Raw genomic sequence first — 27,014 nt, forward strand, 5'->3', positions numbered from 1 at the left:
GCTGAAGGCTAGAGATGTTTGTGGCCTTCGACGTCTTCATCGTCTTCTTTGCCAAATGTAGCAGACGAGGTGTTGAGGAGAAGAGGAGGAGGCGACGTCGCTGAGGCTGCGTACTCCTTTTTTAAAATATTTATTATATATTGATTTTTATAATTTTTTTTATATAAAATATATATTTTATATTTTTATATATTAATTATATATATATTTTTAGGCATACTGTTCGGTATGTCTTGGTGTACCGCTCGATACACCATACCGTACTGTATCGTGCAAAGCTCGATATATTGGTACGGTATGAAATTTTAAACCTTGTGTTACACTATCTTTTACTTCCACATGTGACATGGTGCTTGTTGGGTGTGGTCTTGGTTCTAAATAAGAAAACATGTTCTTGTTGCCAGTACAGTATTTGGCAATAACAATAGAAAGCAGTGACTGTTGTACCACCAGAAAAGGTACAGTATGGGTGTGGACCGATACACGGACCACCCCCATTTCAAGTGGTCCGATTAAAATAGTAAAAAATTCAAAAATTGGTTCACAATAGGGGTTCACAAGCCCTCTTCTCGTGTACAATGCCACAGCTCTTGCTGTTGCCTCTCGCTGCTGTGATGCTACAGTGGCACTGCCTCTTCGCAGCTGCGATGTTGTCGCTGCTTTTGCTTCCCAGGTACGCTGCTGTTGTACTTCTTCTTTTCTTTCATTTTCTTCCTTGTTCCTTTCTCCTTCCTCCTCTATTCCTCCACCACCCCTTCCTCATCACACTCTTTTTCTTCCTTGTCGAAATACCGGTATGCACCGGCATACTATGTGTTGGTACACTGGTACATACCATTCCAGCAGATTGCCGAAACGGGTCTGGTACTTGAAAAGGCAAACCTTGATAGAAAGAACTTATGACATCTCATTTACCGATACTTGAAGAGGACTTTATGAAGTTAGCATAAATTTGGAAATAAACAATTTGAAGACAATTAATTGTAACAGTTGAGAATGGGGAAGGACATGGTTGCTTTAGCTTGGTCGGTTGATGTGCTTGTTCTTTTTATCATCTTACCTCCAATCAGACATTTCATTAAAAAAAGAGAGGCTTTTCATAGGCATCTTGTATGAATGAACTTAGCAGGTGAACTTATTGATGGCTGATTTTGTACCCTTAGATACATGCTCTTGGCCATCCTCTAGGGCACTGATTAGGCCATAGGAAACATGATTAGAGAAGGATTTATGATCTAGATTGTTTCTAATCATGCTTGTGAACTTCATATGTTAATTTTGAACTTTTCACAATTCATAGATAACTTATTTAGTTCATGGATGTGAAAGCTGGTATATGATTTGGTCAAGAACTGGTGGAGCTGAAAATTTTAAAATGTTGCATAATGATTCGGAGTAAATAAATATTCATCAAGCTTTATTTAAGACATTGTATTTTATATATTGTACATGCTTTTAACACCCTTGAGATTAAGAAGTATAAATATGCAAGCAGAATTCTCACTTGTGAAATAAATTATCTCAAAATATATTTCCATATTGTTGTTATGTTCGTGATCGTAACAAGAAGCCATCAATCCCAACTCTTTGGGTTTGGCAATATGGATGGATCTGTTTCTGCCATTAAGCGCTGTTGCAGGCAATATCAATGGTCAAACTAGGATCAACTAATCACTCTTTGACAATATGAGACAATGCCTTAAATCATACTCGATGTTTCCTCCCATTTATACCGACTTACCTGGCTTACCAGCAGTGTTGAATGGATGTGAAAACTATTATTTGATGTGGTCGCTTATGCAAGGATATCCGTGGAACTGTTTCAGTGTAGAAACATGATGGAGATATGGGGGATAGGAGAAGAATAATTTCCAAATGAATGTTTTGAAGAGTCTGTACAACACTACATGTATATTGTACATCACCTTTCAACTCGTTGTTCACCTGAAATAGGCTCATTTTCCTCGTTTTATCTTTTGACGAAAATGCTCCTATATGTTTTGGCATGTAAAATGTACACTATTTGATTGTTTAAAAATTTATCACAACATTCACATATTTAATCGAGGAACTGTATTCGTCTATCTCAAATTTCTGATCTCGATGGTGTCAAACTTTTTGGGTATTTAATTCCTAACTGCTCGACACTCTCATGGAGACAGGCCTTGTATTTATCTTATGCAACCTTTTCTTTTATGGAGCATATAATGTTCATATAGTGTTTTAGATGCCTCTCATTATTTGATCTTTCTACTGCTATATGATCTTGCTCCTTTCCTATCAAGTAATCAATGCAAGAGAGCTGACTAGATAACTTTTTCGTACATTTATAATTTATTTTAACTGTATATTCTATGCTTCCCTATGAGTTCATGTAGTAACTTGTAGTCCTATTATCCTCAACTGCTTGATTTCTAGAGTTTATCTCTGTAGAGCAAAGTTTAAAGTTTGTACCTATTTAAATCTCATTAGTGAAAAAAAATGTCGTGTTGCCTAAAATAACAAGATGGGCCTATTAGCAGACAACTTATTTAATGATTATTTGTGTTGAGTATACAACCTTGTGGGTTTGTCCATGATGACTGCACAAAGGTAAGGATTTATCCTTATGCAATCTTTTTATTGTTGAGAGTTCCATAATCTGAATGGGTGATGACACATTAATGTAACTGCTAAAAGCTCCTTTCTCAAAGTTGCTACATTATATCTTTAGGTACTGGTTCTGGCACAGCCCTTAATCCCACCGTACTTTGTCAACATGAAACAACATTGGTGCTAATATGGGCTGATACTAACATGGTGGGGGTTAATGAAAAATGACTAGGAATTATTTAGATTCTTGTCAATTATGGTAGGACATCTTGGAAAAGAAGAATCAAAGCGACATCGTAAGTGGAGGTGAGGAGGAGGAGGTGAGAATCCTTGTTATTGCTTCTGCCCATGCTGATGTTCCATTGCTATTGGTACATAAGACCAATCTAGTGTTTATACTTATTTCTAAGAGAGATGAGGCAAGCAATAATTGGGACATTTTCACTTGTTTCTGTTGTTATAGATTGGCCAAACATCATGGGACCCTTGGGATCTAACCAGAGTCGTGGAATTTGGAATTTTGGATATCAAGGGATCCTGTTCAAACTATATTCTAAAAGGAATTTAAGATGAAGACATGAGAATGGAAGAAGAGCGGAGAAGAAGGAAGAATGGGAGTGAAAGAGAAAAAGTAGATAATATAAATTAAAAGTACAATACTTTGAAAATAACTGGACTTATTTTGACATGATCTCAAATTACTTAAATATGTTTGTATCAAGAATTTAAATATCAGTCCAATTTCGGTAACACCTATACATTTGATTTCAGTAACCTATCCTATATCGGTACTTGATTGAAACTGAAAATACTAGTCGGAGATACTTGTCGATCAATATTTTAAACTTCAGTTAAAATGTATAAAAGATCTATAATATATTATTTATTGTGTCTGAATTTTTTTAATATATATCCTTAAAATAATCTTATCCCATATTGAATTATTAATTTAACTAAAGGCATTGCCTTAGCCATATACAGAGCTCAACTAAAGGTATAGATTTAGCTTTTTATAGAGCTCAACTAGCAAAAGATCCATATAGCTGATCCCATTATGGCTTGTTGTAGTATCCTATACAAGAGATCCTTTGTCATGTTTGATATTCCATTTTGACGGTAGAGCAACATAGTCATCAGGAAGTAGGAACTCTTTCATAAATTTTAATTAAAAAAACCATGTGTTAATTTTTTTAATCCATTTATTTTTGTTAATTGTCTATAATGATTCTTTGGTTGATTTTTTTGTATAAAATCAAATTGATTTTTTTAACATATACCAATCTTGTGTCTTTATCTGCACAACTCATATAGTTTCGATGTTTTGGCTTGTCAATTTGATTCTGTTTTAAGTAATTGTGGACACATTCTTTATTCTTATTGATTGAGGAAAAAAATCTTCCTCATCAATTGTCATGTAGGGTGGTAAGTCTGATTTGAAATTATTATTAATTTTTCATGTAGGGTTTCAGTGTTCTAGTTAATACCAGTGATTTAAAAAGCGCTAGGCGCCAAGGTCCAAAAACGCCCGAGGCGCTAGGCTCTCGCCGCGAGCATAGCGGGAGCGGGAGTGTAAGAAGGCAGCGACAGCGGGAGCGGGAGTGTAAGGAGGCAGCAGCAGCGGGAGTGTAAGGAGGCAGCGGTAACGGGAGCGACGAGTAGCGACAGCGACAGTAGGAGCGGGAGCGGGGAGCGGCGACAGTGGCAGCGGCGAGTAGCGGGCGTGGGAGCGGCAACGACAACGAGCAGGGTTAGCCGATTAGGGTTGGACAGCGATATCTGATATCGATTTTAGTTGGTTCGATTGAACGAACTAACCACCGGAGACCGAACCAGACCTAAAATCCTGGTTCGGTCGCCTGGTTTAACCCAAGCGCTCGCCCGAAGCGCCCAACGCCTAGGCTTGGGCGAGCGCCTAGGCGGCGCCTCTTTGAAGCGCGCCGCCTGGAAGTTTAGCGAGGCGCTCGTGCCTCGCCTCGCCCGAGCGCCTAGGCGAGCGACCGAGCGCCTTTTTAAATCACTGGTTAATACCGTCTCTCTTTTGATAAAAAAGGGGTTTCATCTTGTGCTACCTGCTTGCCCGTCTGTCCAATGCTTCTTCTCCTCTCCCTCCTCTTCTTTACTCCTCCTCTGCCTCCTCTTCCATGTCCTCCTGGTCTGCTCTTTTTCTCCTCCTCTCCTCTTCTTTCTCTTCTTTTCCTCCTCGGCTGGTGTATCATATGTTGGTACACCGGTATATACCAGATTAATACTAGTCCAGCCAAGGACCGGTACAGGTCCAGTAGTCGAAGTTTTGAACCACGGTTGTGATGGTAGAAACTAGAAAGTAAATTTGCCTTAGCTGCTTTCTTTTTTAGAGAAGGAAAATTTTGATGGGTCAATGACTAAAGTTCATGATCACTTTTTAGTCTTGTCAGGGTTTTATTTGTTCTAGTGAATGAAGTTTTAAAGATTGAAGCATATATGGTTTTCTTCATTATATTATGGAGAACTTAATTGTTTGAATTTGAATCATTTGTCAAATCTATATGTGGTTGATAATAGTTGATTTTTTTCGTTGTTCTATGATAGTATGATATGTATTACTCAGTGTTATTTTTACATTGATCTTTGTTCACTTTGTTTTAGAGCATCTGACAGGAGGATTGGTAAAGCAATATGCAGTGAATTTGTCTTTGAATGTGAATTCTGGGATGATTCTGCAGCCATTCTTGCCTCGATAGGTTCTATTAAGATTGTCAACCCAAGCAATGAGAACGTTATTTTGATGGATAAGAAGGTCAAATTTCCATTTTTTTCTGTTTAGTTCTGGTTGCTAATGCTAAAAGTTGTGACATTTTATGCCCTAGCATGTTTTATGCTTTGTTTTTCACAGGTAATCAATGAGGAAAATCTGACCACGTCTCTGTTGCCATGTCTTAGTTTACATGTAAATATGCCTCATTTGGACCAAAAGTATGATGTTTCAATCAAGGTATTTTATTTTTTTTCTGAAGAAGAAAAGGACAAATATGCTTTCATGTTATTCCCATTTGGGTTCCAGAGCTGCAGACTTGTATTTTGGACATGGCGTATAATCTTAACTTGATTTGTAATTTAGCTTTTTTATGTGATTAGATTGTGCTCCAGCCATTTGAAGCTGGTTTTGAAAAGGAATTCTTTTTCTATATTCAGCATTTTTACCGTGCTGTCACTTCCTTCCAGTTCCAGCAAGATAGGGTAAGAATAACTTGAATATTCATCAATTATTTGAGTCATCTTTTGGGTTGATTTTTAGTTCTGCTAATTTATATTTATGCTTTTTAAAAACTTGATAATTTTGTTTTCTTTGAACTGAAATGATTTATCTGTCTCCAGCAGTTAGGCATTTGTATGTTGCATTTTCTTAGTGGTGTTAAAGTGAAGCTTGCAACTTTCACCTCTGGGCATTGCTTTTCTTATCAGTGTTCTTGTGGCCGTTATTCATTTTTTGTATTGTATAGACAAAGGCTTTTCATTAAGTCACACTGTCTGATTTATCATGAATCAGCATACATGCATTGTAGGTCAACCTGATATTTTGAGGTTCTAATATTTGACAGGTTCTATGTTGCAGTTTTGCACATCCTTCCTTCTCCATCTTTGTTGCGTTTAAGCACTTATCAAACAGAGTCCAATATTTTTAAGAACTTTTGAACAAGATGCTTAAATCTTTGTATGGAAGTACTTGAGCCAGTTAACAGTCTCCTTTACTACATGATGTTACATCTTATGGAATATTCTGGATACCAACTCTGCTGGTTTTAGTCTCCAAGCCTAAAGAAATTTTGTTGATAGCTTTTGCAGCAAGAAATTAAGTAATCAAGATCAAGTTTCTTCACCAGAATCCATTTGATAGATGCTGGGAACATGCAGAATAAAAAATAGAGCAACCCATTGGTCAAAACATCCTTCTCATGGATTTAGGTGAAAAACATTTTTTTTAATGATGGTGATGTGACAGAATTTATTGAAATAACCAATTAATGTTTTCTAGGATGGTTTGAAGTTGTTGTTCAAATCTTAGGTGCTAGAGTGAGTTCAAATCTCCTTTCTGCATTTTCTTTGTCTCATCTTTCATCATATTGGTTGATTGTTGCCAAAATCCTCCTCACACCCTGGCCTACATCATATTACTTTCATTAACATTTATTTTGGCTTTAGAGGAACATTGGAACTCGGAAGCATCTCGCTGTAATCTGTGTGAGATAGATCAAGAATCAATTTAACCAACAACAATAATCACCATAAAAACATGCTATTATTACTCAAAATATCTAAACTTTTGCTTCTGAAAACCTGTATATTTTGTTTTAGCCTGGTATTGTTCGATACCAGGAGTGTCCTACGAGGATAACATTGCCCAGTAAGATGTTTACTGATTGATGCTATTTTTATAATATTTTATTCCTTTTTGAACATGGGCTTGGGGAGGCTTGTTCTGTGCCACCAGCTTTGCCTTCGTTGTGGCCTTCTCTTTGCCATGCTGAGGCCTTTGTATCCACCACCTTGTGTCCTTGCCATTTTTGACTCCTAACTTTGTGGTTGCTGCTGTCTCCTTCATGCATCATTGCCACCTCTTTCACACATGGTGCTGTGTTGTCACAAACTTAGCTGGAATTGCCTAAGTCGTGAAGCACCTTTGCAGCAAAGACGCGAACTTAGCTTGCGTTGCCTAAGTCGCGCTTCGCCCTTGCGATTTGCGTTCGCAAAAATCAGCCCACTTGAACCTCTCGTAGGTCTCGAAGGACCTGTAAAAGAGAAAGTTGATTAGTTCGAAGAACGAGCGACGGACAAGTCCTGACGTCTCGTGAAAAGGGGAAGCTTTACAAGCAATTCAGCGAGCACCTTGCGTGCATAAGAGAAAAGAGGGAGAGGAGGAAAACAAGGACTTTAGAGGGTTGAACGAACAACTACAAGTCCACAAACAGTTGCTCACCGAGTGCCGGGCGCGACAACAAGTTCCCGTCAAGGTAACGTGCAAACTTGCGAAAGGTTGTTCAACGCCCGACACTATACCGAAGCCCCATCCCCCATGGTGCCACCCGGGTGGTTCCAGGGTGCTGAGATGGCTGACGTTTCGCGTGCAGTAGCGGGCTGCAGAAAACAGACCGTGGCACGTGAAAACGGAGCTGTTTTGGGACTGTTTTGCTCGGTTCGGTGAGCGGTCGCATTGTAGCACTGCAACTTGTTCGAACTTACATTTTTACAAGCAAAAGGACTTAAAACCAAGCTAAAACATGCTGCCAAGCAGTTGTACATGTAGATGAGAGTGCCGAACGGTTCGTTGAACGGAGTTGTTGCGGGTGCGCGACGATCGTTCGTGACAGTGTTCTCCTCTTCTTCTTCTCTTCCTTTCCTATTTTTTCTCTCTCTTTGGTCATTCAGTACTGACTGTTACCAAGTATTGGTGCACAAGTCCTTTAGCCATTAATTTTAAACCTTAATCTTAACTGTACCTTCGGCACATCTCTTGGTGTTGCTAAACTTGTATTTTATATATAATTAAAAATTGAAACTGAGTAAAAAATTAGTGAGTTACTTTCTAGGCATTCATGGGAACACACACAATTCTCAAATGTGACTCTAAACAACTTCCATGCACATTAGCTGAGTGGAGGAATGTCAACATTTAAAGAAAGTTATGATTCTATTTGGATAGTCATTTATTTTGATTTTGTGGTGCATTTCGAAAGAATGAAACAAATCTGCAAGATGTGCTTAGATCTGCTGCAAGGTGGCTTATCCTGGATATGTATTTCAAATAGAAGACAATTGCTACATGTCTAATAAGATTGTCGATCAATTTGTCACCTGAATTTGCATTGGATAAGGGCTTAGTACCACCCAGAATCCAGATAGGTTGACAAAAAATGATCAAGTGGTCTGCTTTAGGCATATAGTTTCCTATATTTTATTAACATCTGAACTTGATATACATATGCTCCACTTTTACATGATCATGCGTTTACTGTTAGCTTAAAAGTAAGGTGGTGTTACGACTTAAGACCCAGAATTTTTTTTAGTAAATTTGGAGAGAGATCAAAATTAGACAACACTAGCTTAAAAGTATGGTGGTGTTACGACTTAAGGCCCAAATTTTTTTTTTAGTAAATTTGGAGAGAGATCAAAATTAGACAACCGTTCTTGTGCCTATTTTGGTTGCACAAATTCATATTTGAGTCTTATCCCGAGTGGTTGATGCTATCCTCTACAGCTGTATGTTAAAAAATAATTCTTATTCAAGTATTTGTGGGCACAATACTTTGGTTCTTGTGTAAGTCATTTTATTAACTGTTCTTTAAATGCCTTTTGTCATGTCTCCTTTTTCTCTTTCTCCCAGACACATGCTTCTGCTTGTAATTCTTCCGACATCTATCTGCACCACTTCTTGTTGGAATTTTCTTGGCATAATTTTTCATTGTTATTCCATCCATAATAGTGCATTTAAATTATTCCATCTATGCAGTTGTGGTGATCACAAATGTGACTTGTTAGTGATTCTGTGGCAGGTGCTGTCATCACTAAATGAGCTGAAAAGTTTTGAGGCTAGATTGCTTGCAAAATTTGAGTAAGTTTTCAATTATTTTTTGCCCAAAAGTTTTCAGGTACCAAGTATGAATTTATGACATTATACATGTATAGCAAGGAAGTTACTTTTCCTGATATAAGTACATTGTATTCTTTGGTTCAAACTGTAGGTACTATATCTGTAACCATAAGAAGCTGTACTGGGATGTTACTATTCACAAAGCTATCCTGAATTTACCATTGCAAAATGAGGAGCAAAAAGTTCTCAATATGGTAAATGCATTTGTGATCTAGACATTATCGTGATTGTAGATTTACTATTTATGTTAGACTAGTTTAAATGCAACTATTATGTTATCGCAGCTTTTGGATTGTTTCAATAGTGAACTTTGATTGATCAAGTTCTATGTATTGTGACATTCTTCTGCAACACTTTCTATACAAAAGCTCAAATTATCACATTCAATTTCAGACATTAATTTTGGTTTTTGTCTTGAGGTTTCAAAAGCTGTGTGTATGATATAAGTTCATGTGCAAGAGTCATAAGAAGTTCTGTATATGCAGAACGTTTGTCATCTAAATGCATGAAATCTTACCTTATTAGATTAATGGTATCATGTGAAAGGAGCACAAAAATTGTCAAAAATTTATATTTGAGCAATCGTTTTGTATGCTGATTTACTCATGCAACATCCTGAAAAGTGATGATTCGGTTTCCCTAAAAATTGTAGATGTAATTCTTTTATACATGTTTCAGTTTTCATAGAATTTTAAAGCATGAGATTTATAGAAAAAAACTACTTTCTTCTGTTCCATTCTATATTTTACATGTTATTGCTTTTATGTCTTTTGAGTTCTTATAGTGGTAGTACATGTTCTTTATAGCTGGATGCTGTGGATTTGGGTTGTGTAGCTTCAGCAGTTCTGGTGCAGATCAAAATGGAAGCTGAAATCATTCTTATTTCATATTTGTAGTCAAGCTTATTCTGGATGATTTTCTCTGGTACTTTTGCATTGAGGTGTTGTACATCTTTCTTGGTGACCTTCTTTGTGAATGCCTATCTATATCTGTGGAAACTGGAAACTGGAAAGTATATCTTTTGTTGCCACATCTTTTTTGTGACGGGAATATTGCAAGTGCGGATGTTGGTATTGTGACATATCTACCAGTAGGAGGAAGAATAGGAAGTATCAATGGATTTTGAGTGAGATAAATGGAAGTGAAGAATAATATGAAAGAAAAGGAAGAGAAGACCAGTACCAGCCCCTTAACACCTTCCATATTGTTCTTTCCCAGTCAGTATCAGTGGGTAACCAATCTGATATCCAAACTTAAATACATGAATAGAAATAGGTAGAAGCCACTCTGTTATGATCTTTCTAAGATTACACGAGGCTTTCTCCTAGATACTTGATCTAAACACACTTTATGGGATAAGGTTTATTTATGCATTCTGGCATTTTGTAATTATTTTTGCTTATGGTTAATCTTTTTGCTAGTGTTGATCTTCTACATTATGCTCTCTATTAGTGTTTTAATAATTATACAAAAAATAATGTGGCAGGTATTGGAATTTGATAAAATTTTCCTTCAATCCAAGACTCAGCAGGAGAGTTCTCCGATATTGAATAGCAGACTCTGCTTGGAAAACATATGCCCAACTTATCTCATAAATGGCACCCAACTAAAATTTCAAATTCAAGATGTCTATAATTGCTTTGGGATTGAATTGACAGGTTTTAAGGTATATTATATTAACTTGTTTTCTGTTATTAGCTTTTATTATATTAGATAAGCTTTTATTAGCTTGTTTTCTTTTTCTTTTTGTATTTTAGTGTATACTATAGTAATTGTATTCCACTTTAACTCTTGCAGGTGAACTTATTTGAGCCAAACGTACCAAGAGTAGTCCCGGTGATAGATGATTTTAATGCATCTTTTGACACTAGGCTGTGCATCTTCTTTGATGAGGCAGACTTAAAAATTTTGGAGGTACTTCTCAATTTTTGTGATCTTGTATGCTTTCTTGTGCATGGTTATGGTGCATTATGAAGCATATGCATATTTATGATAATTATGTTCTTGCTTCCTTCTGTTCTTTACATATTGCTTTCTTGTGATTGTTTCTTTTTTGAAAGTTGAAAGAACAAGTTTCTTCTGTGAAGTTTAAACCAAGGAAGGCAATACCGAATGATACCGTCCGGTACGGATGGTACGTATCGGTCCGATGGTATACCGGTACGTGGATCACCCGCTACTGGACGGAACGAAAAAAATAATAAAATAATATATATTTATATTTATATATAAATATTTTAGAAAAAGGCGACGTTCGGCGACGTGACATCGCCTTTTTCGGATTATATATATATATATATATTTATTTAAATAAACGAGGCGATGTCGCCCCGCGTGGGGAAGGAAAAGGCGACGTCGCCTTTTAAATAAAAAAAATATATAAATATATATAATCTTATATATATATATATATATATATATATATATATATATATATATATATATATATATATATATATATATATATATATATATATAGATGAGGCGATGTCGCCCCGCCTGGGAGAAGAGAGAGGCGACGTCGCCAAGTTATATATATATATATATATATACCGAGCGGTATATCGCTCGGTATACAGTTTCGTACCGTATCGAGCGATCGTTGAAACTCCGGTATGGTACGAAATTGCAGACCTTGGTTTAGACAATAACAATAATGACAACAAAGCGGTAAAGAAAGTTTAGACAAAGTCTGAAATTCCATAGCACACACTTGTGTCAGCTGGTGCCTAGATATATTATGTGCAGATCAGCACATCACCAATATGAAGATAGTGCCAACACAAGTGATGTTGGAGGATGTAAAAGAAGAAGAAAACAGAGGACTGGGAAAGAAGCTAGAGGAAAGGAAAAGTAAAAAAAAAAAAGGAGGGGAGAACTGGCCTTATCTCCAGTAAACTTCTCTTTCTATTACCTTCTTTGTTTTCCTTTCATGTCCTGAATTCGTACCCTGTCAATGCAAGATCTACAAAATGATTCATTTCACAACATTTGCCATATTCCAATCACAAAAAACAAACAAATTGGCTGATGCTTCAAGACATTAGCACTCAACTTGGACCAAACCAGTATCACTAATGTCTCTATTACAGTTATAAGCAGTGATTTAAATAGGCGCCCGAGCGCTCACCTAGGCGCTCAAGCGAGGTGAGCCTTGAACGACTCATGGGTGGACTAGGCAGCGCGCTTCAATGAGGCGCTGCCTTGGTGCTCGCTAGAACCTAGGCGCCGAGCGCCTCGGGCGAGCACTCGGGTCAGATAAGGCAATCGAACCAGACTTTTAAGTTGGTTCGATTGAACCAACTAACCACTTTCTTACCCTCAAAAGCCACTCTTCATGCTCGCGCGACCCCGAGCAAACCCTAGCACTGCTTTTGCCTTCGTCGCTGTTGCTTTCTATCGTTGCCTCCACCGCAGACACAATAGACTGAGCCTTTGTCGCCGACGAATGGGTCCAACAGCTTTGCATGAGCTCGTAGCTTCCTTCTGCTGTCACTCCGTGTGCAATTCCTTCTACTGTCGAAGGAGAGGACTGTAGGTTCCTTCGCCATCGAAGGACGCCCTCTGGAGCTTCTGCCACTACCGCTGTAGTTCGCAGCGCTGCTGCGACTGTCTTAAACTAATCCTTCGCCGCTGTTGCTGCCAGCTTCTCACGACTGCCTTCTCACCGCTGCTATTGCCACTTTCCACTGTCGGTGACCCTTTATCCCCCTCTGTTATTGTTAATAGTTCTTTTCTCCCCCTCTAACTACTATTAACAGTAGATTTTTAATTTAATATCATATTTTTATTCAAATAATCATATTTATCAATTATGTTATATATTTTTATATTTTTATATTTCAAAGCGCTTCACTTTGTTCGGGCTTTTGCCTAGTGCCTCGGCCGTTTTGGGGCCTTGACACCTTTTGGCGCTTAGCGCTTTTTAAATCACTAGTTATAAGTCATCTCTTATTGATACTTAGAGCTGCTTTGGTAGGCAGCTTTTGGTTGATAAATAAAAAAAAAGATTGCCATGTTGGAACATACCTTTTGAAACGATCTAAGCAAAATACCATGGCACCTTCATTTTTATTTTAGGTAATGGGCACAATGTGGCACCTGGTTATGTAGGCTTGTTGAAAAAGAAATGGCCAATATGTAAAATCATTTGTATCTGATAATACACTATTATAAATAGGTAAAATGACATAAATTCTCAAGTATTCCAATTAATGGGCATCAATTAATAACATGTCAGTCAATCATAGTTCACATATAAGCTTGTCAACTTTTGTCTCCAAAAGTATGTCTTTGGACTTTGGAGCAATGTTATCAGCCATCTGTTTCTTACTACGGTATCCAACAATTGCATTGTTCTATGGCATACAAATGATCTAAGTAACCAGAAATATTGGAATATTTAGCAATTGCATCGTTGTGTGACGTATAATGATCTAATAGTTTGTAACTAGAAACATTGGAACTTGCCGTTACAAGAATTATTTATTATGCAAACAAATTATGTGAACATTGACCAAACTAACTTGATCACAACCATAATATATAAAACCTAAACAGGACCTACCAAGTATCATCAAGAAACTATCCTTCATTTCTGAATGAAGCAGGCTTGCAGTTGCTGAGAAAGGCAAGCTAGAGATGATATCAGTGTTGCTGTTGGAGAGTTTCATCTGACCTATCTTGCCGCCCTTGGAGTGGAGCAAGAGAAGCTCCCATAGGAACCTTTACAGCAGGAGATTTTTTGAGCTCCTATACAAATCTTTGTTTCTTTCTTTCCTTTTCCTTTTTTTTCATTCACAACTGTCTGTTGTACTTTTTTCAATCTCTTAATCGAATGATTTAGCAGTTGCTTTGCCCATAAAGGAATGTTATGCTATATGTTGATCCTTATACAAGATCTAAAACAAGGTTTTACCTTATGTTCAAGTCGCATGTTTATGCCTTTCCACAGACTGGTAGTTGTGGCTTTCTGTCTGGGGATTTTGACATTTGTATGAATGAGTTATTTTTGTAATATCATTAACTTTCACCTAGTCTCGCATATTACTGAAAAGTTTATCTTCTTGTATTTGTGCCTATTTATCAATATTATATTTTGTTGCATATATATCTATACTATATTTTGTTGCTTCTTATGCTTGGTAACATCCAAATGTCATACCTCTTTGTTGTCTAGGTTGATCTTGTTGTACCATTTCTTGCAATGCATTTCTCACCGAAAATATTCAGTGCTCTACTTAGAGCACAGGATGTGTTGTCAGAACAAAAATCTCAAGTATTTACAGAGGGCATTTCGTATGTAAATGATATCAGTGTACACAATTGGCCTTCCCTCCAATTTTCTGTGTCTGCCATGTTGGACAATTGGAAATTCAATGTCGACCTTGAAGATGATGCAGAAAACAGTGCAATTATTTCCTTTACTTTCGAGAACCTATTCTCTAGGTTGGTCATTTAATATTTGTGTATTTCTATTTTTTTTTGTCCAATCTACAGAATTTCCTTCTCAATTGCAGGTGTGCTCTGGAGGACTCTATGAAGTTTTGGTTCCTCACAAAGATGTTGACAATAGATTACTGTTGTTTCAAGGATGGCCCAAATTGTAGTACATTATGCTCAACAAGAAATGAAATAGGTGGCACAATCAACACGAGTGCTGACCATGTTGATCTCAGCATATCAGAACTGCCTTCCTGTGAAAGTCCGAGGCATGGTTGCTTCGAGTTGCATTACCAAGCTCAAGCATCTCAGCAGGAATGCAGTCTCTGCTTATGCGATGTCGATCTCCATATCTATCCTAGAATTTTTGGTTTGTTGCAGAAGTTTTTCAGCAAACTTAAAGCGCAATTTTCTTCATCTGACACTTCTGTCAAGTCCTTCAGATTGATTGATAGTAACATGGAAATGATTGACAATGGGACTTCTAAGTTTGGTTTCTCCAACTATCACAATATTGAGCATAATACATTTGGCAAAATTGATATAGACCGATTTGTTCCCGTTATGAAATCAGGTTGCTTAAACAGTCTTGAAGGCTCTATGATCTTTGATGCTCCAGAATTAAACAATCTGTGTGCTAAGAAAAATGAATGTCCTAAAGGTGTGAATTTAAATTTCAGGCAAGGGCAAACAGTGAAGGATTCTGTTATGACTTCACCCACATCTAGCAGAATGGCTGAACCATTCATGAATTCTGATAATAATTGTTTTAGTATGAAATTCTCTCTGAATAGGGTTAGAGTATATTTTCATGATTCTTCTTGCATTTTGGCAACACTTACAGTGCCTACATCTATATCTTGCTTCAGATTTTGTCAAAATGATTGTTGGGATTTAGTATCATCTATTGAGGGGTTAATGCTTTCATCATCATGGTCTTGTCCCAACATCCATGAGCTTCTATGGGGACCATCATCACCAAGCAATCTCTCTGTAGTGAATCTTAGTCTAAGGAAAGGGAAAATAAAGATGATGCTTCCCATCACAGAAATAAATATCAGCATTCAGCATGTTTGTTGCATCATTTCATCTGAGTTTCTAGCATTGTTGATAGGTTATTTTTCTTTGCCTGATTGGATACTTGATGGAAATGAACATTTGAGCCATGAAATTCTTGAGTTTGAGAATTCTCGGAATGAACAAAATGATTTGTTATACAAGTTTGAACTGGTTGACTCCACTGTGCTTTTACCTCTTGAGAACCGTGAGTATTGTATACAGGTTGGATTTCCCCAACTAGTTTGTAGCTTCATCCCAATGAGTAGTTCAGCAGATTCTTTTACGGAGATTCCTTTTGAGTGCATGATATCAGGATGTATGGATTCTGAGAAAGTTGACATTGTTAATGTGTTTGGAAGAAGTGCATCACTGTCTCTTTTGTTTATCAGGAATGACAAAAACTTCCTGTTGAAGCTTGATGAATGTATGTCTAACACAAGTGTCCCTCTCATTACACAACTGGATGCTGATTTATGGATCCGAATACCTTCTACCACAACAGATGTTTCCCCACAATCTGTTGTGCCTTTATTGATTATGATGAGTGTCAGTGTTTGTAACTTAATTGCTCGGGGTATGTCTATGCTTTAGATGCTTCATATATAGACCATTGTTTACCATAATTAATTCTCTTATGTATTTGCTTGTTCCTATGTTGTTCAGATGACCACCTTATACATGGACTTGAAGCTGTTATTGATGCTGTTGATCAGTTTTCACTGGTTCTCAAAAGATCTGAAATGTACAAGTCTGATATCATGCAGTTTTTGCAATGCAAGAGAAACATCAAGGAGGAAGATGTTGTTTCACTTAACATCTCAAGCCAATTTTTTGTTAGTGTAAGATGTTGCATAAAGACTCTATCACTAACATTCTGTCGCTTCAGGGCAGAAGATTCTTCATCTGAGATGGTTGCAAATGCAGAAATGCAAGTTAATCTATCTGCCATAATGAGAAATGAGGTGCTACAATCTCTTGATGTGAATATTCCATGTGTAGTTGTACGCTCTTCTAGTAGAAATATTCTGTTAATATCTTTCACACCTGAAGGTGCTAGTTCTTCCCATCTTTGTTTCAATTTCTCCAGTTGCAGTGCTGAATCTGAACTTCTGGTCACTGTAGCTTCTCTTGATCTTTGGTTACACTTGTCAGACTGGAACAATATTTTTGAACTTCTTCAGTTCTACATAACACACTTGGTCAGTACTCCAATTTCTTCCAGTGCAGATCCGCAGTCCGGGTGTCATTTTGTCTTAGATCCTGCCACGCCCACTTGTTTTGCATCTGAATATGTTGTGCAGGAAAATATTAGTTGGAAACTTAAATCAGAGAATATAACAATTTCATTACATATACCTAGCTCAAGTGATGGAGAGCTGATAGATTCTGAAATGATTGAAATAGCTAACAAAAATTCTCAGGAACATACCTGCAATAATTTAGTGGAAAATATGCCACCCTTCAAGGTAAAGAATTGCAATTTTGTGAAGATCACTGTCCATAGTAAAAGTTGTGAGATGATCATATGTGAAGGTTGTGTGGAACTGAAATGTAATTTGGAAAAGATGAGGGTTACACTAGAGATGGTTCAAAATTATGATATCACTTCCATTCCATTTATGCATGTATCTCAGGTGAAGGCAGGAGCTAGTCTATGCAGAAAGCAAGGGGAGTTGGTTTATATATCTTCTGAGATTATTATCGAATCTTTAGACATTGGAGTTTCGTATCAAGTTTTATATTTCTGGAGTTGCTATAAGTTAAGGGTTCCTGAAACAGCATCATCCCCAATATTTCGCCATTGTTTGACTTTTAAAGTCCATTTCAAGAAGGGCTCTCTTCTTTTGAGTGATGGAAGGGTATGCCATTGAACTTCGGCTTTCTATCTTATTTGTTGCTTGGCCATGTTTGTTTAAGTTTCTGAATTCTGATGTGACTGAAGATATGTATAATGTGTACCTTAAATATTTCTGATATGGTTTACAATAACAAGAGACAACTTCTGGATATGACTGCATAGCTTGATGACTGCTATGAACACTTATCTTGGCCATAAATGCTGTCATAAGTTGGAATGTTTTGTGTTGTCTTTTTTCATTTGGGAGTGAATATCTTGTTTGCCGATAAATTCTCTTTTAAAAAATTTCATCTTCTTTTGTTCTTCACTATATTCTTAGCTTTCAAAAATTAATGTATAAGCATGCATGAATTCATGACAACAATTTTTCTAGCCGCAAGCATGTTTTCTGTAATAATCATGTAGGCCACCACTTTTTTTCTTATTTGAAACTTGTTTCTAATGGTTGCCATCTATAGGGTGAGTTGGTTTCAGCACTGATGTTGAGAAAGTATTTTAGTATGCTGCTGCATAGTCAAGTAAATTCATTGCGTTTTTTTTTTTCAAATTTAACAGAAAAACGTTACATGTTTATATGGTCTTTCTTTATCTGGAGGCTGATGTAAGTTTTACCCAAAGAATATGGTTTCTTTCCTACAGAAATAATAAATGATGTGGCTTTCATTTCAATGATGCAGGAAGTAGGAACTTGTTAAAATCCTTTTATTTTCTGAGCTTTTGAATAATGTTTATTGAGTCTGTTTAATTCAGTTAGAATCGGATAGAGGTTTATTTAATATTTTATTTATTATTAAGAGTCCAAGTCCTGGTAGACTCTAGGTAGAACTCTATAAATAGTGATATAATCGTTTCTTTTCGGCAGACAATGAAATATTATTAAGTCTTTTGACTAACCCTAGGAGGTCGATCCCCTCGAAGTGATCATCTCATTTTCTCCCCTTTCTTCCATGATAAAACCCTAGGGTCTTATCAGAACTTCCCACTCTTACAATGAATTCTTTCATAACAGCCAATCACCTAAAAATATTTGGTTTTAGGTGGACATATCAATTTCCAGTCATGTTTTTTAATTTGTCACCATTTAGGAAATGTTAAGAAGCTTTGCATATTATCTCAATTGGTTTGTCATATATAATGGTATTTTCTAGGTGAAATGGCAAATTTAGAATCACAGAGAATTGAAAAGATGAAATAGGCCAAGGTTTATAAAGAAAGGATGTCATGTTGAAGATCCTTGCCAACAATCGTATTAGACTTTTCCAACAAAGTTGCATAAGGCTTATTTTACCCAGATGTTTTTTCAAGATCGAATTGAAGTAGAGTTTCCAGTTCTTAAAGAATAGGCAATATGAAAAAGGTCCTAGTATGCCAGATAAGGGTGTTCAACTTCCAAGTTAGCCAGATATTCTTTTTGCAGTATACGGAACGAAAGATTGTCATCAGCAAATTGTAAGAAAGGAACACCAGAATAATTGGGGAAGGTTCACAATTCTCTTATTAAGCCGGTCTCCTTATCAAAAGTGGGAAACCTGAGTGCAGACCTCAAGAACAAAAAGAAGAGAGGATAGTATCTCCTTTTACCCAAGGTTGCTTTTAGGGCAAACTGTTTTCTGATTATTAGGATACAATGTTACATTGAGGATTTTAAGCAAGTTAAAAGCTCAATCTCAATCATCTAATTCAGTTAGGTCCAAAACCTTTAGTTTTGATGAGATACTGAAATACCAACCTTTTATATTAAAATTTTTTTATATATTAAAATTTTCTTAGAGTGTAGCATCATCACTAGGCTTTTGAAGTCATACCTGGCACAAAAGTAAACAATTTCATGGGCCATAATGAAATAATCAGCTAGGCATCTTCCTCTATCAAATGTCACTGCAATAGACGAAAAATATCAGAGAGAATTTTGAAAAGTTCAGAATCACCGTCCTGGTAAAAACTTCAAAAGATCAATTTTCAGAATTTTTGTCTTGAATTTTAGCTCACTTGATCCCTTGAACTCTTGGAATGATAGAATTCAATGCATAATTAAGAGTTTAAGACTACTTTGTTCTTAGGATTAGTATTCGAATTGCACATTCTATGTTAGCCTGACAATGAAATGTTACGTTTTATCAACATGGTATTACGGCATGGCCGCATTCTGATACAATTTTGCCATGAGGGCAAAAAAGGTAAATGATTCTGATACAACATTCTGATACAACTTTGCTGTGAAGAAAGACTAGGAAAATAAATATATAACGTGTCAAGACCAAGTTCTATGGGATTTCTCTCCTTGTGTGTACAGGCTCCTATTACATGCAAATGCGCAAACAAGTCTCAAACTAAACCTCTTTTCTTCTGTCCAGTAGTAAAACCTCAGCCTGAATAACTAACTTATTCTAATAAAATATAGCAAGTGCTAACCTATTTCATGTGATTATACTCTGTCAATTGGTTCAATTTTTTGGACTTACTCAACCTTTTATCTTAGATAAAAAGGGAATATAAGCTATTTAATCTATCCCTGTTTTTTTTAATATAGACCTATGTAAATGACATGACCATTTTTGCTTGCATATTCTCCTTTAGTCCTTTGATGTCTTTTGATGTACCTAATTATCAGCACTTGTGGTATTTACTGGGATCAACTGGTGGTAAGACCAATGGCAAGGTTTTTAGTCTTGGAATTGGTGCTTGTACTAGTCCCTTGGCAGATTATATGGTACACAATATGCTGGTGTATTATAGTACCATCTGGTACTGATCAAATAAAATAAGAAATAAGAAAACCAAAAGGGTGGAAAATCTGGCAATAAATTAGGAAAATTAGAGAAAGAATTCCTGTAGCCTCGGCCTATTTACCTAAGTAGCACCTATCACTGAGCTGTATCGTCTACCTTCACTGTCTCTTCCTCTCCTCACTTCTCCATTTGTCTGTGATCCTACCACAATTTTGAGGTCCCTAAGTCCTGAGTTTTGACTTCTTTAAGCATACAAGGGGTTCATGAACCAGTTCAACTCTACTCATTTAGCGCTAAAATGGGACTAGTCTCCTGTATGTCAGCCTGGTTCGAATTAGTCAATGTCCTATTCCATACTTGGACCAATGCAAACCCATGCAAACCAAGCTCCCATGCAAACCAAGCTGGATGCCATGAGTTTCAATTTTTGGACTGAGACCTGTATTGGTCCTTGACAGGATTGGTATGGTCTGGTACATAACAGCATACTGGCACATGGTCAGTGTACTGATCAACATGAACCAAAGAGAAAGAGGCAGAGAAGAGAGGGTGGAGGAGGAGGAGGAGAATGAAGAGGAGGAAGGAGAGGAAAGCTGCTGTTGACAGGCTGAGCGGTTTAAGAAAGAAGAAAACTTAAAAAGGCCAGTTTCAAACTGGTCCAGGCGAAATTGGCTGAGTTCTAGTTCCTGGTTGGACTGATAAATACGTGTTAATTTGTGCCGGTCTGGCCAGTTTTTTGAACCTTCCGTTTACCTATGGGTACCTCGCAGGTGTATGGTCTATTGAAGCATTGTTGATTGTGAGTATCTGGTTGATTGCCAATCGCATGTTTCCAATGTGTGAACTGTGAACTATTCCTTATATGTAACTTAATTGGCCTTTAATGAAGCAGGCAATCCGGCACAGCACATTTCATTGGACTCTTGAACTTCTCATGGTTGCTGGGAGGCTCGTATGAACGAGAATTTAGATCCTAGTTCTCTCTCCTGCCATTCATATCTATTATATTAAAGTATGATGATTTAAATTGTAATGGCTACATTAGGAACTATTAACACACAAGTTCTTCTCGCACGCACCTTGTCTAACACCCACAAACTTAACAAATGTTAAGTGACAATTCTTGCATCATTTTGGCAATCATTGATGGGATGGTGCTGGGAAAGGGATGTGACCATATCAATGGGCTTATATGCGTTTGGGATGGGAATTGACCATATCACATGGGTAGGTGTTCAACTATGTGATTGATCAAGTAGGTGCCAAAAGTATGTTTCCACATTAGATTGTTTGCATATATCATACTATGGAGTTGGTTGATCATTTTGACATTAGTTCTATGGTCATTACTTTGTTGTTGTAAAAGCCTTGTCCAGTTCTTGCAGTAGAAATCAATTAATAATTATGAACTTAAATCTTGTTAGAACTATGTTTGATACGGCTTCAGTTTCTCATATAAGTTCATGTATCTTTGACGTAGTGGAGCTATCATGGACCTATTCTGGAGACCTTAATGAAGAACATGCTTATACAGTTCAATCGAACAGAAGATGTCACAGAGGGTTCAGCTGTTGCTGATCTGTTGATTAACTACAATAACATTGATAAGGTATATTAAAGAGACTTGTTTTACCATCTTATGTTGTCTTCATAATATTTTGGTATACTTTATGAGTAAATTCTTTGTAGGTTATGTGGGAACCTTTTCTAGAGCCATGGAGTTTTGAGTTGAATATGACAAGAAAATATGAAGGGTATATCTTGAATGGATATGCAGTTACTGATGTATATTTGAAGTCGACAAAGCTACTTAATTTTAATATTACAGAACCACTGGTTGAGGTACAAATTTACTGTTCTAGTAATTTATCTTTTTGTTTCTACATCATTACTACATGAGGCACCTAGGATGTGCGAGGGAGTTAGCTATTTGGCAATATTTTTAAATTTTAGTGCAATTCTTGCTGAATTTGAGTTTTTGCATGTATTTTTTATTTATGTTCAGAACAATGCAAAATCTTCCTCATTGCTTTGTGTCTTAGAGTGGAAGTTGTTCATCAGTCGTGTCTTTCATTACCTTCTGGCTGGATACTTTGGCTAGGGAATCACAGTTCAACTTCGTGTGCTGCAACATTCATATTATTGTTTCTTTTTTCCTCCTAATCTTGAAGTTCTGTGCAGGCTATCTTCAGGCTAAATCATGTGGTTAATGATGCTACTAATCTTGCTGATGCATATGGTTTCCAAGAAACTCATGGAATCTTGGGATTACAGACTACTGAAGACATACGTAAAAGAAGATATGCCCCATACATTCTCCATAATGACACATCTTTGCCTCTGGCATATCATGTGTACCATGGCCCAGTTGACATGGATAATATCCACAGCTTTCCTACAGATGATGGAAATATTGTTCAACCAGGTTTTTCTGTTCCCATTTATGTCGAGGAAAATCTTAATGAACAATATTTTGAACGCAGAGCTTCATATTCTTCTGAAAGGCTTATAGAGAAAAAGATGAGTGCGATAGCACATCATATGATGTCTATCCACTTTGAAGGAACTTCTGGGCCTTCAAGACCTATGTCAATGGACCTTGTGGGCTGTAGTTATTTTGAGGTAAATTTTTCTAAAAGTAAGCATTCTATTCTTGTTGAAGCAGAAAAAGATGGCAGGATATTAGGATGTAGTTGGCAGACTGAGGAGCAGTGCAAAAACGAACATTGCAAGGGATTAGTTGTTCCTGTCGTATTTGAGGTTTCTATGCAGCATTACAGCAAGATTATAAGACTATACTCAACGGTAGTAACTGCAATTTGTTTGATATTATTTTATTGTTTCATGCAAGAAATAAATTTGCTTTCTGCTCCAGGTTATAGTTTTCAATGCAACTTCAGTGCCCTTGGAGCTACGTTTTGACATTCCATTTGGTGTGTCTTCTAAGGTAATGATTTCTTTATGAGTTATCAAGTCACTAGCAAAATATATTGATTAATTGGGTCTGCTGCTCACAGTACATCAATGCTATTGTTTTCAGGGTAATTTGCATGATTTTGGTTAATTTCTAATTTTTTTTCTTCTTGAAATCACTTAATTCCATTCAGAAATTTTGCATTATAGCTATGTACTGGTCCAATTTAAAATTTTCATCTTTTAATTCTGATGTTCCTGCTTTCATTCTCATTGGAAGTCAGTTTAGTAGGAATTTGCTCCAACTTCAAACTATACTTGTAAATGGAAAAGTCTGGATATTTTTTCTAACTTTTCTCTGTTTTAGGTCTTAGGACCAATACTTCCAGGGCAAGAGATTCCATTGCCACTGCACTTGGCTGAGTCTGGCCAAATTAGGTGGCATCCAGGTGGCACACATTACTTGTGGAGTGAAGCACATTCACTATCAAATATACTATCTCAAGAAAATAGGCTTGGATATTTGAGATCATTCGTGTGCTATCCCTCTCATCCTAGTAGTGATCCATTCCGTTGTTGTATATCTATTCAAGATCATGGTCTGTGTTCAGCAGGTGCTGCAGAAAAACATTCATCAATTAATATTCATGAGACTGAACAACTTATCTTCAAAAGTAACAAGTCAAAGTTTCCAAAGAAACATGTTATACGCCATGTGAGGCTGAGTACTCCTTTGTTGGTGAAAAATTATCTTCCTACATGTTTATCCTTCATTGTAGAAACTGGTGGAGTCACACATTCTGTTTCTCTTTCAGAGGTTTGGTTATAAGCCGCTTTAATTAATTTTATCTGGATACTGTGCTGTTTTCTATAGTTTTGAACATATTACTTTTATTTTCTATAATTATATTCTTACAGTACTTTAGTTTCAGGTCGGTACTGCTTCTGTTTATCATGTTGATTCTGCACATGACCTAGTACTAACTTTTGAAATGAAAGGATTCAGGCAAGTGACATCAAAGTTTCCTCGAGCAGAATCATTCTCTTCTATGGGCAGGTTAAATGGTTCCTTCTACTTTTCATCTGAAAAATTGGCGTTCTATCCTGAAAACTCAAGTGGTAGTATATTATTTAAAATGTTTGCCTTAATACTGTTGATAGATCACATATGTTTTATATATAGGCTGACCTAATTTTTAATTATGTTAGGTTCTGTATGTGTCACACTTGATAAAACAATGGATGCATCTTGTGGGGCAAGAGAGATATGCCTGTCAGTTCCCTTTTTGCTTTACAATTGTACCAGTCTGTTTCTCACCATCTTAGATGTCAACCATGAGGGAAAGGGAAATGCTGTTGTTATTCCTTCAAGTTATTATGAGATTGAGCATAAACAGCTTCTTGATGGAAAGGATGGTCTTGCCCTTATATCTTCCGAGTCAATATCATCTTCTGATCCCTTTCTTTTAGATAATAATTTGGAGGCCAGAAAACAGGACAATGTGTCTACAAAAATGGATTGCGATCAATCTTCAGTGTCTTATGAAGTTTCTCATTATAGTGAAATAGGTCATAAAGTTGGAAGCAGTCCATCTTATTTGCCAAGGAAAGCTGGAAAGGATGCTGGCTATATGCATGATGGAGGCAGCAGAAAAGCTAAGCCATATATCTATGGTCCTACTGTCCGTATTCCAGCTAATGAACTTCTGGTTAAGCTGAGCGCTGCATTGTCAAAATCCAGATCTAGCACCAGTCACAACCAAACTTGGTCAAAACCATTTTCTCTTGTTCCAGAAAGTGGGTCAACAAATATCATTGTCCCTCAGCCATTTGCTTCTGGTGCATTTTTAATATCTGCTGCATCAGTCCCTGTTGCTGGAGAGCTGTCCGGGAGGACAAGGGCTATTACTTTTCAGCCTAGGTAATTTGCAAAGTAAAATAGGACATAATATAGGGTGCACAGTAAAATGCTATCCAAATTTTACCTCTTTGTTTTATGTCATTTATATTTTAAGTTTAATGTTGCTTCCATATTCTTATTCTGGTTGCTATCTATAAAACATTTGCTGTAGCAAGATGGATGAAGGCAATGAGCCTTAGTTTCATTAAATGAATGACATAAATTTAACAAAGGATCATCAGATGGGAATCAAAAGCAGCTAACTGGTTCTTATTCTGCATGTGCTTTGGATTGGTAACTTCTTCACACAGACATTAAATCCATTATAAGCAGCAACCATGTTGCAAGCGCTTACTAGTGGAGTTGAAAAGACAAAAAAAGGTTTGCTTTTTCTCTATACTAGATTTGTATGTTTAGGAACATAGTTAATTCATATTTCTGTGAATAGGTACTTTTTGATGATCATGAAAATGTAAACAATCTCCTGCTATCCTCTAATATATTTTATTGTGATTAAAGGCCTTCTGTAGGTGATAGACCATTCCTTTCTTTACAATTGTTAAATTTTATATGTTTTTCCTTGTTAAGTACTTTTAATCAACATGCAAGTACTGGTAAATTACCATACAGCTTTTTACCAATATATTGGTTAAGAAAATGTGAAAGTGCATTTCTCAACCTCAATTTTCAATTATTTCAGTAATAATGTGTAGTTGGTATACTGCTCGATAGATCATATCAGTTATCATAAGTCAAAATCAGTACTGGACTGGTATATAAAACCTTGTTTCTGATAGCTTAATGCACCCTGGTTAATCTCTCTTTTTTTTTTCCTTGCAGATATGTCATTTGTAATGCGTGCACTAAAGACTTGTTTTACAGACAAAAGGGAACTAACATTTCTTACCGTTTGGGTATTGGGCAACATTCTCATCTTCACTGGTCCGATACATCAAGGTTTCTGCTATTGTATTACAATATAACTTACTGTCTTTAGTGTAATCACCCCATTTACTGGTATCCCAGTCTCTTATGCTCTGATTTGCATGTAGAATACTTCTCGAAAGTGAAATATAGTTAGTTTGGTAGTGTATATTCACAATCTAAGCATCAATTTAATGTCATTTTCAGTTGATTCATAGACATTGTATATTTTCAGTGTTATTTTAGATTAATAAATTTTTCAATGCAAATACTCAATCAAGATGTTGTTAAAAGGTAATATTAGTAATCAGAGTTTGTGAAATACCTCTTAAATGGACATTCGTTCCACTTCTTAGCCATACTAGGAGTTATATATTATTTGGTAAATTAATAGGAATTTAAGTCATGGTATGGGGGGAAAAAGTGTCTGATGTACTGCTCCATTGACTTGTAGAATCCAAGATGGCATAAAATTGTTTCATAAGCATGTTGATTCCAGCATGTTATATTCATTATAGATGCAAAACTTGTCTATTGATGCAGCATAAACTTCTGGATCCTTACCACCTCAAGTTCCTATATGTTAATTGGAAGTATGTTTAGTGATGTTCTGTTGACCTCCACTCTCCAATGACTATTTGATATTAATTCTTTATAGACAAGTAACTGTAGGTCTCACCACTTGACAGAAGTTAAAATTATTGTTGGAAGTTGCAGCTCATATTATATTTACACTTGTCATGTTGGCACTTATATTAGGTAAAGATTACTGTTAAACTTTTAAAATCGAAGGCAATTTTGTCGAGAAAGCATAAAAAGATTATTGTCTTTGACCAATGTCAAAGATCCTGCATGCTATGGCCTCTAACATCTATATATAGCTATAATTCTTATAACTGTTGTGTGCTCCTGCGGACTGAATTTAGTTTGTTAGCTCTTTTTTTGGCATTTTAGATATGGCTATTTAAACTG

At 36.5% G+C, this 27,014-nt stretch overlaps 1 protein-coding gene across 10 annotated transcripts in view; it reads left to right on the forward strand.

Annotated features, from left to right (window-relative positions):
• Window positions 1-27,014, forward strand: part of LOC103995576 (uncharacterized) — a 60,573-nt gene that overhangs the window by 23,778 nt on the left and 9,781 nt on the right. For 5 of the 10 annotated variants that reach the window (XM_065123201.1, XM_065123209.1, XM_065123208.1 and 2 more), the window contains 18 exons: window positions 5,218-5,368; window positions 5,465-5,563; window positions 5,707-5,808; window positions 9,120-9,178; window positions 9,309-9,411; window positions 10,704-10,883; window positions 11,015-11,131; window positions 14,397-14,665; window positions 14,737-16,292; window positions 16,382-17,577; window positions 21,786-21,914; window positions 21,995-22,147; window positions 22,487-23,110; window positions 23,181-23,252; window positions 23,586-24,035; window positions 24,145-24,337; window positions 24,428-25,139; window positions 25,959-26,075. In XM_065123201.1, the coding sequence (XP_064979273.1) occupies window positions 5,218-5,368; window positions 5,465-5,563; window positions 5,707-5,808; window positions 9,120-9,178; window positions 9,309-9,411; window positions 10,704-10,883; window positions 11,015-11,131; window positions 14,397-14,665; window positions 14,737-16,292; window positions 16,382-17,577; window positions 21,786-21,914; window positions 21,995-22,147; window positions 22,487-23,110; window positions 23,181-23,252; window positions 23,586-24,035; window positions 24,145-24,337; window positions 24,428-25,139; window positions 25,959-26,075 (6,282 nt within the window). The remainder of the gene's footprint in view (window positions 1-5,217; window positions 5,369-5,464; window positions 5,564-5,706; window positions 5,809-9,119; window positions 9,179-9,308; window positions 9,412-10,703; window positions 10,884-11,014; window positions 11,132-14,396; window positions 14,666-14,736; window positions 16,293-16,381; window positions 17,578-21,785; window positions 21,915-21,994; window positions 22,148-22,486; window positions 23,111-23,180; window positions 23,253-23,585; window positions 24,036-24,144; window positions 24,338-24,427; window positions 25,140-25,958; window positions 26,076-27,014) is intronic. The other 5 variants (XM_009416188.3, XM_009416189.3, XM_065123203.1 and 2 more) reach the window with 4 other exon arrangements.

This window comes from Musa acuminata, chromosome BXJ2-8 (genome assembly GCF_036884655.1).
Source record: "Musa acuminata AAA Group cultivar baxijiao chromosome BXJ2-8, Cavendish_Baxijiao_AAA, whole genome shotgun sequence".
Classification (NCBI taxonomy): Eukaryota; Viridiplantae; Streptophyta; class Magnoliopsida; order Zingiberales; family Musaceae; genus Musa; species Musa acuminata.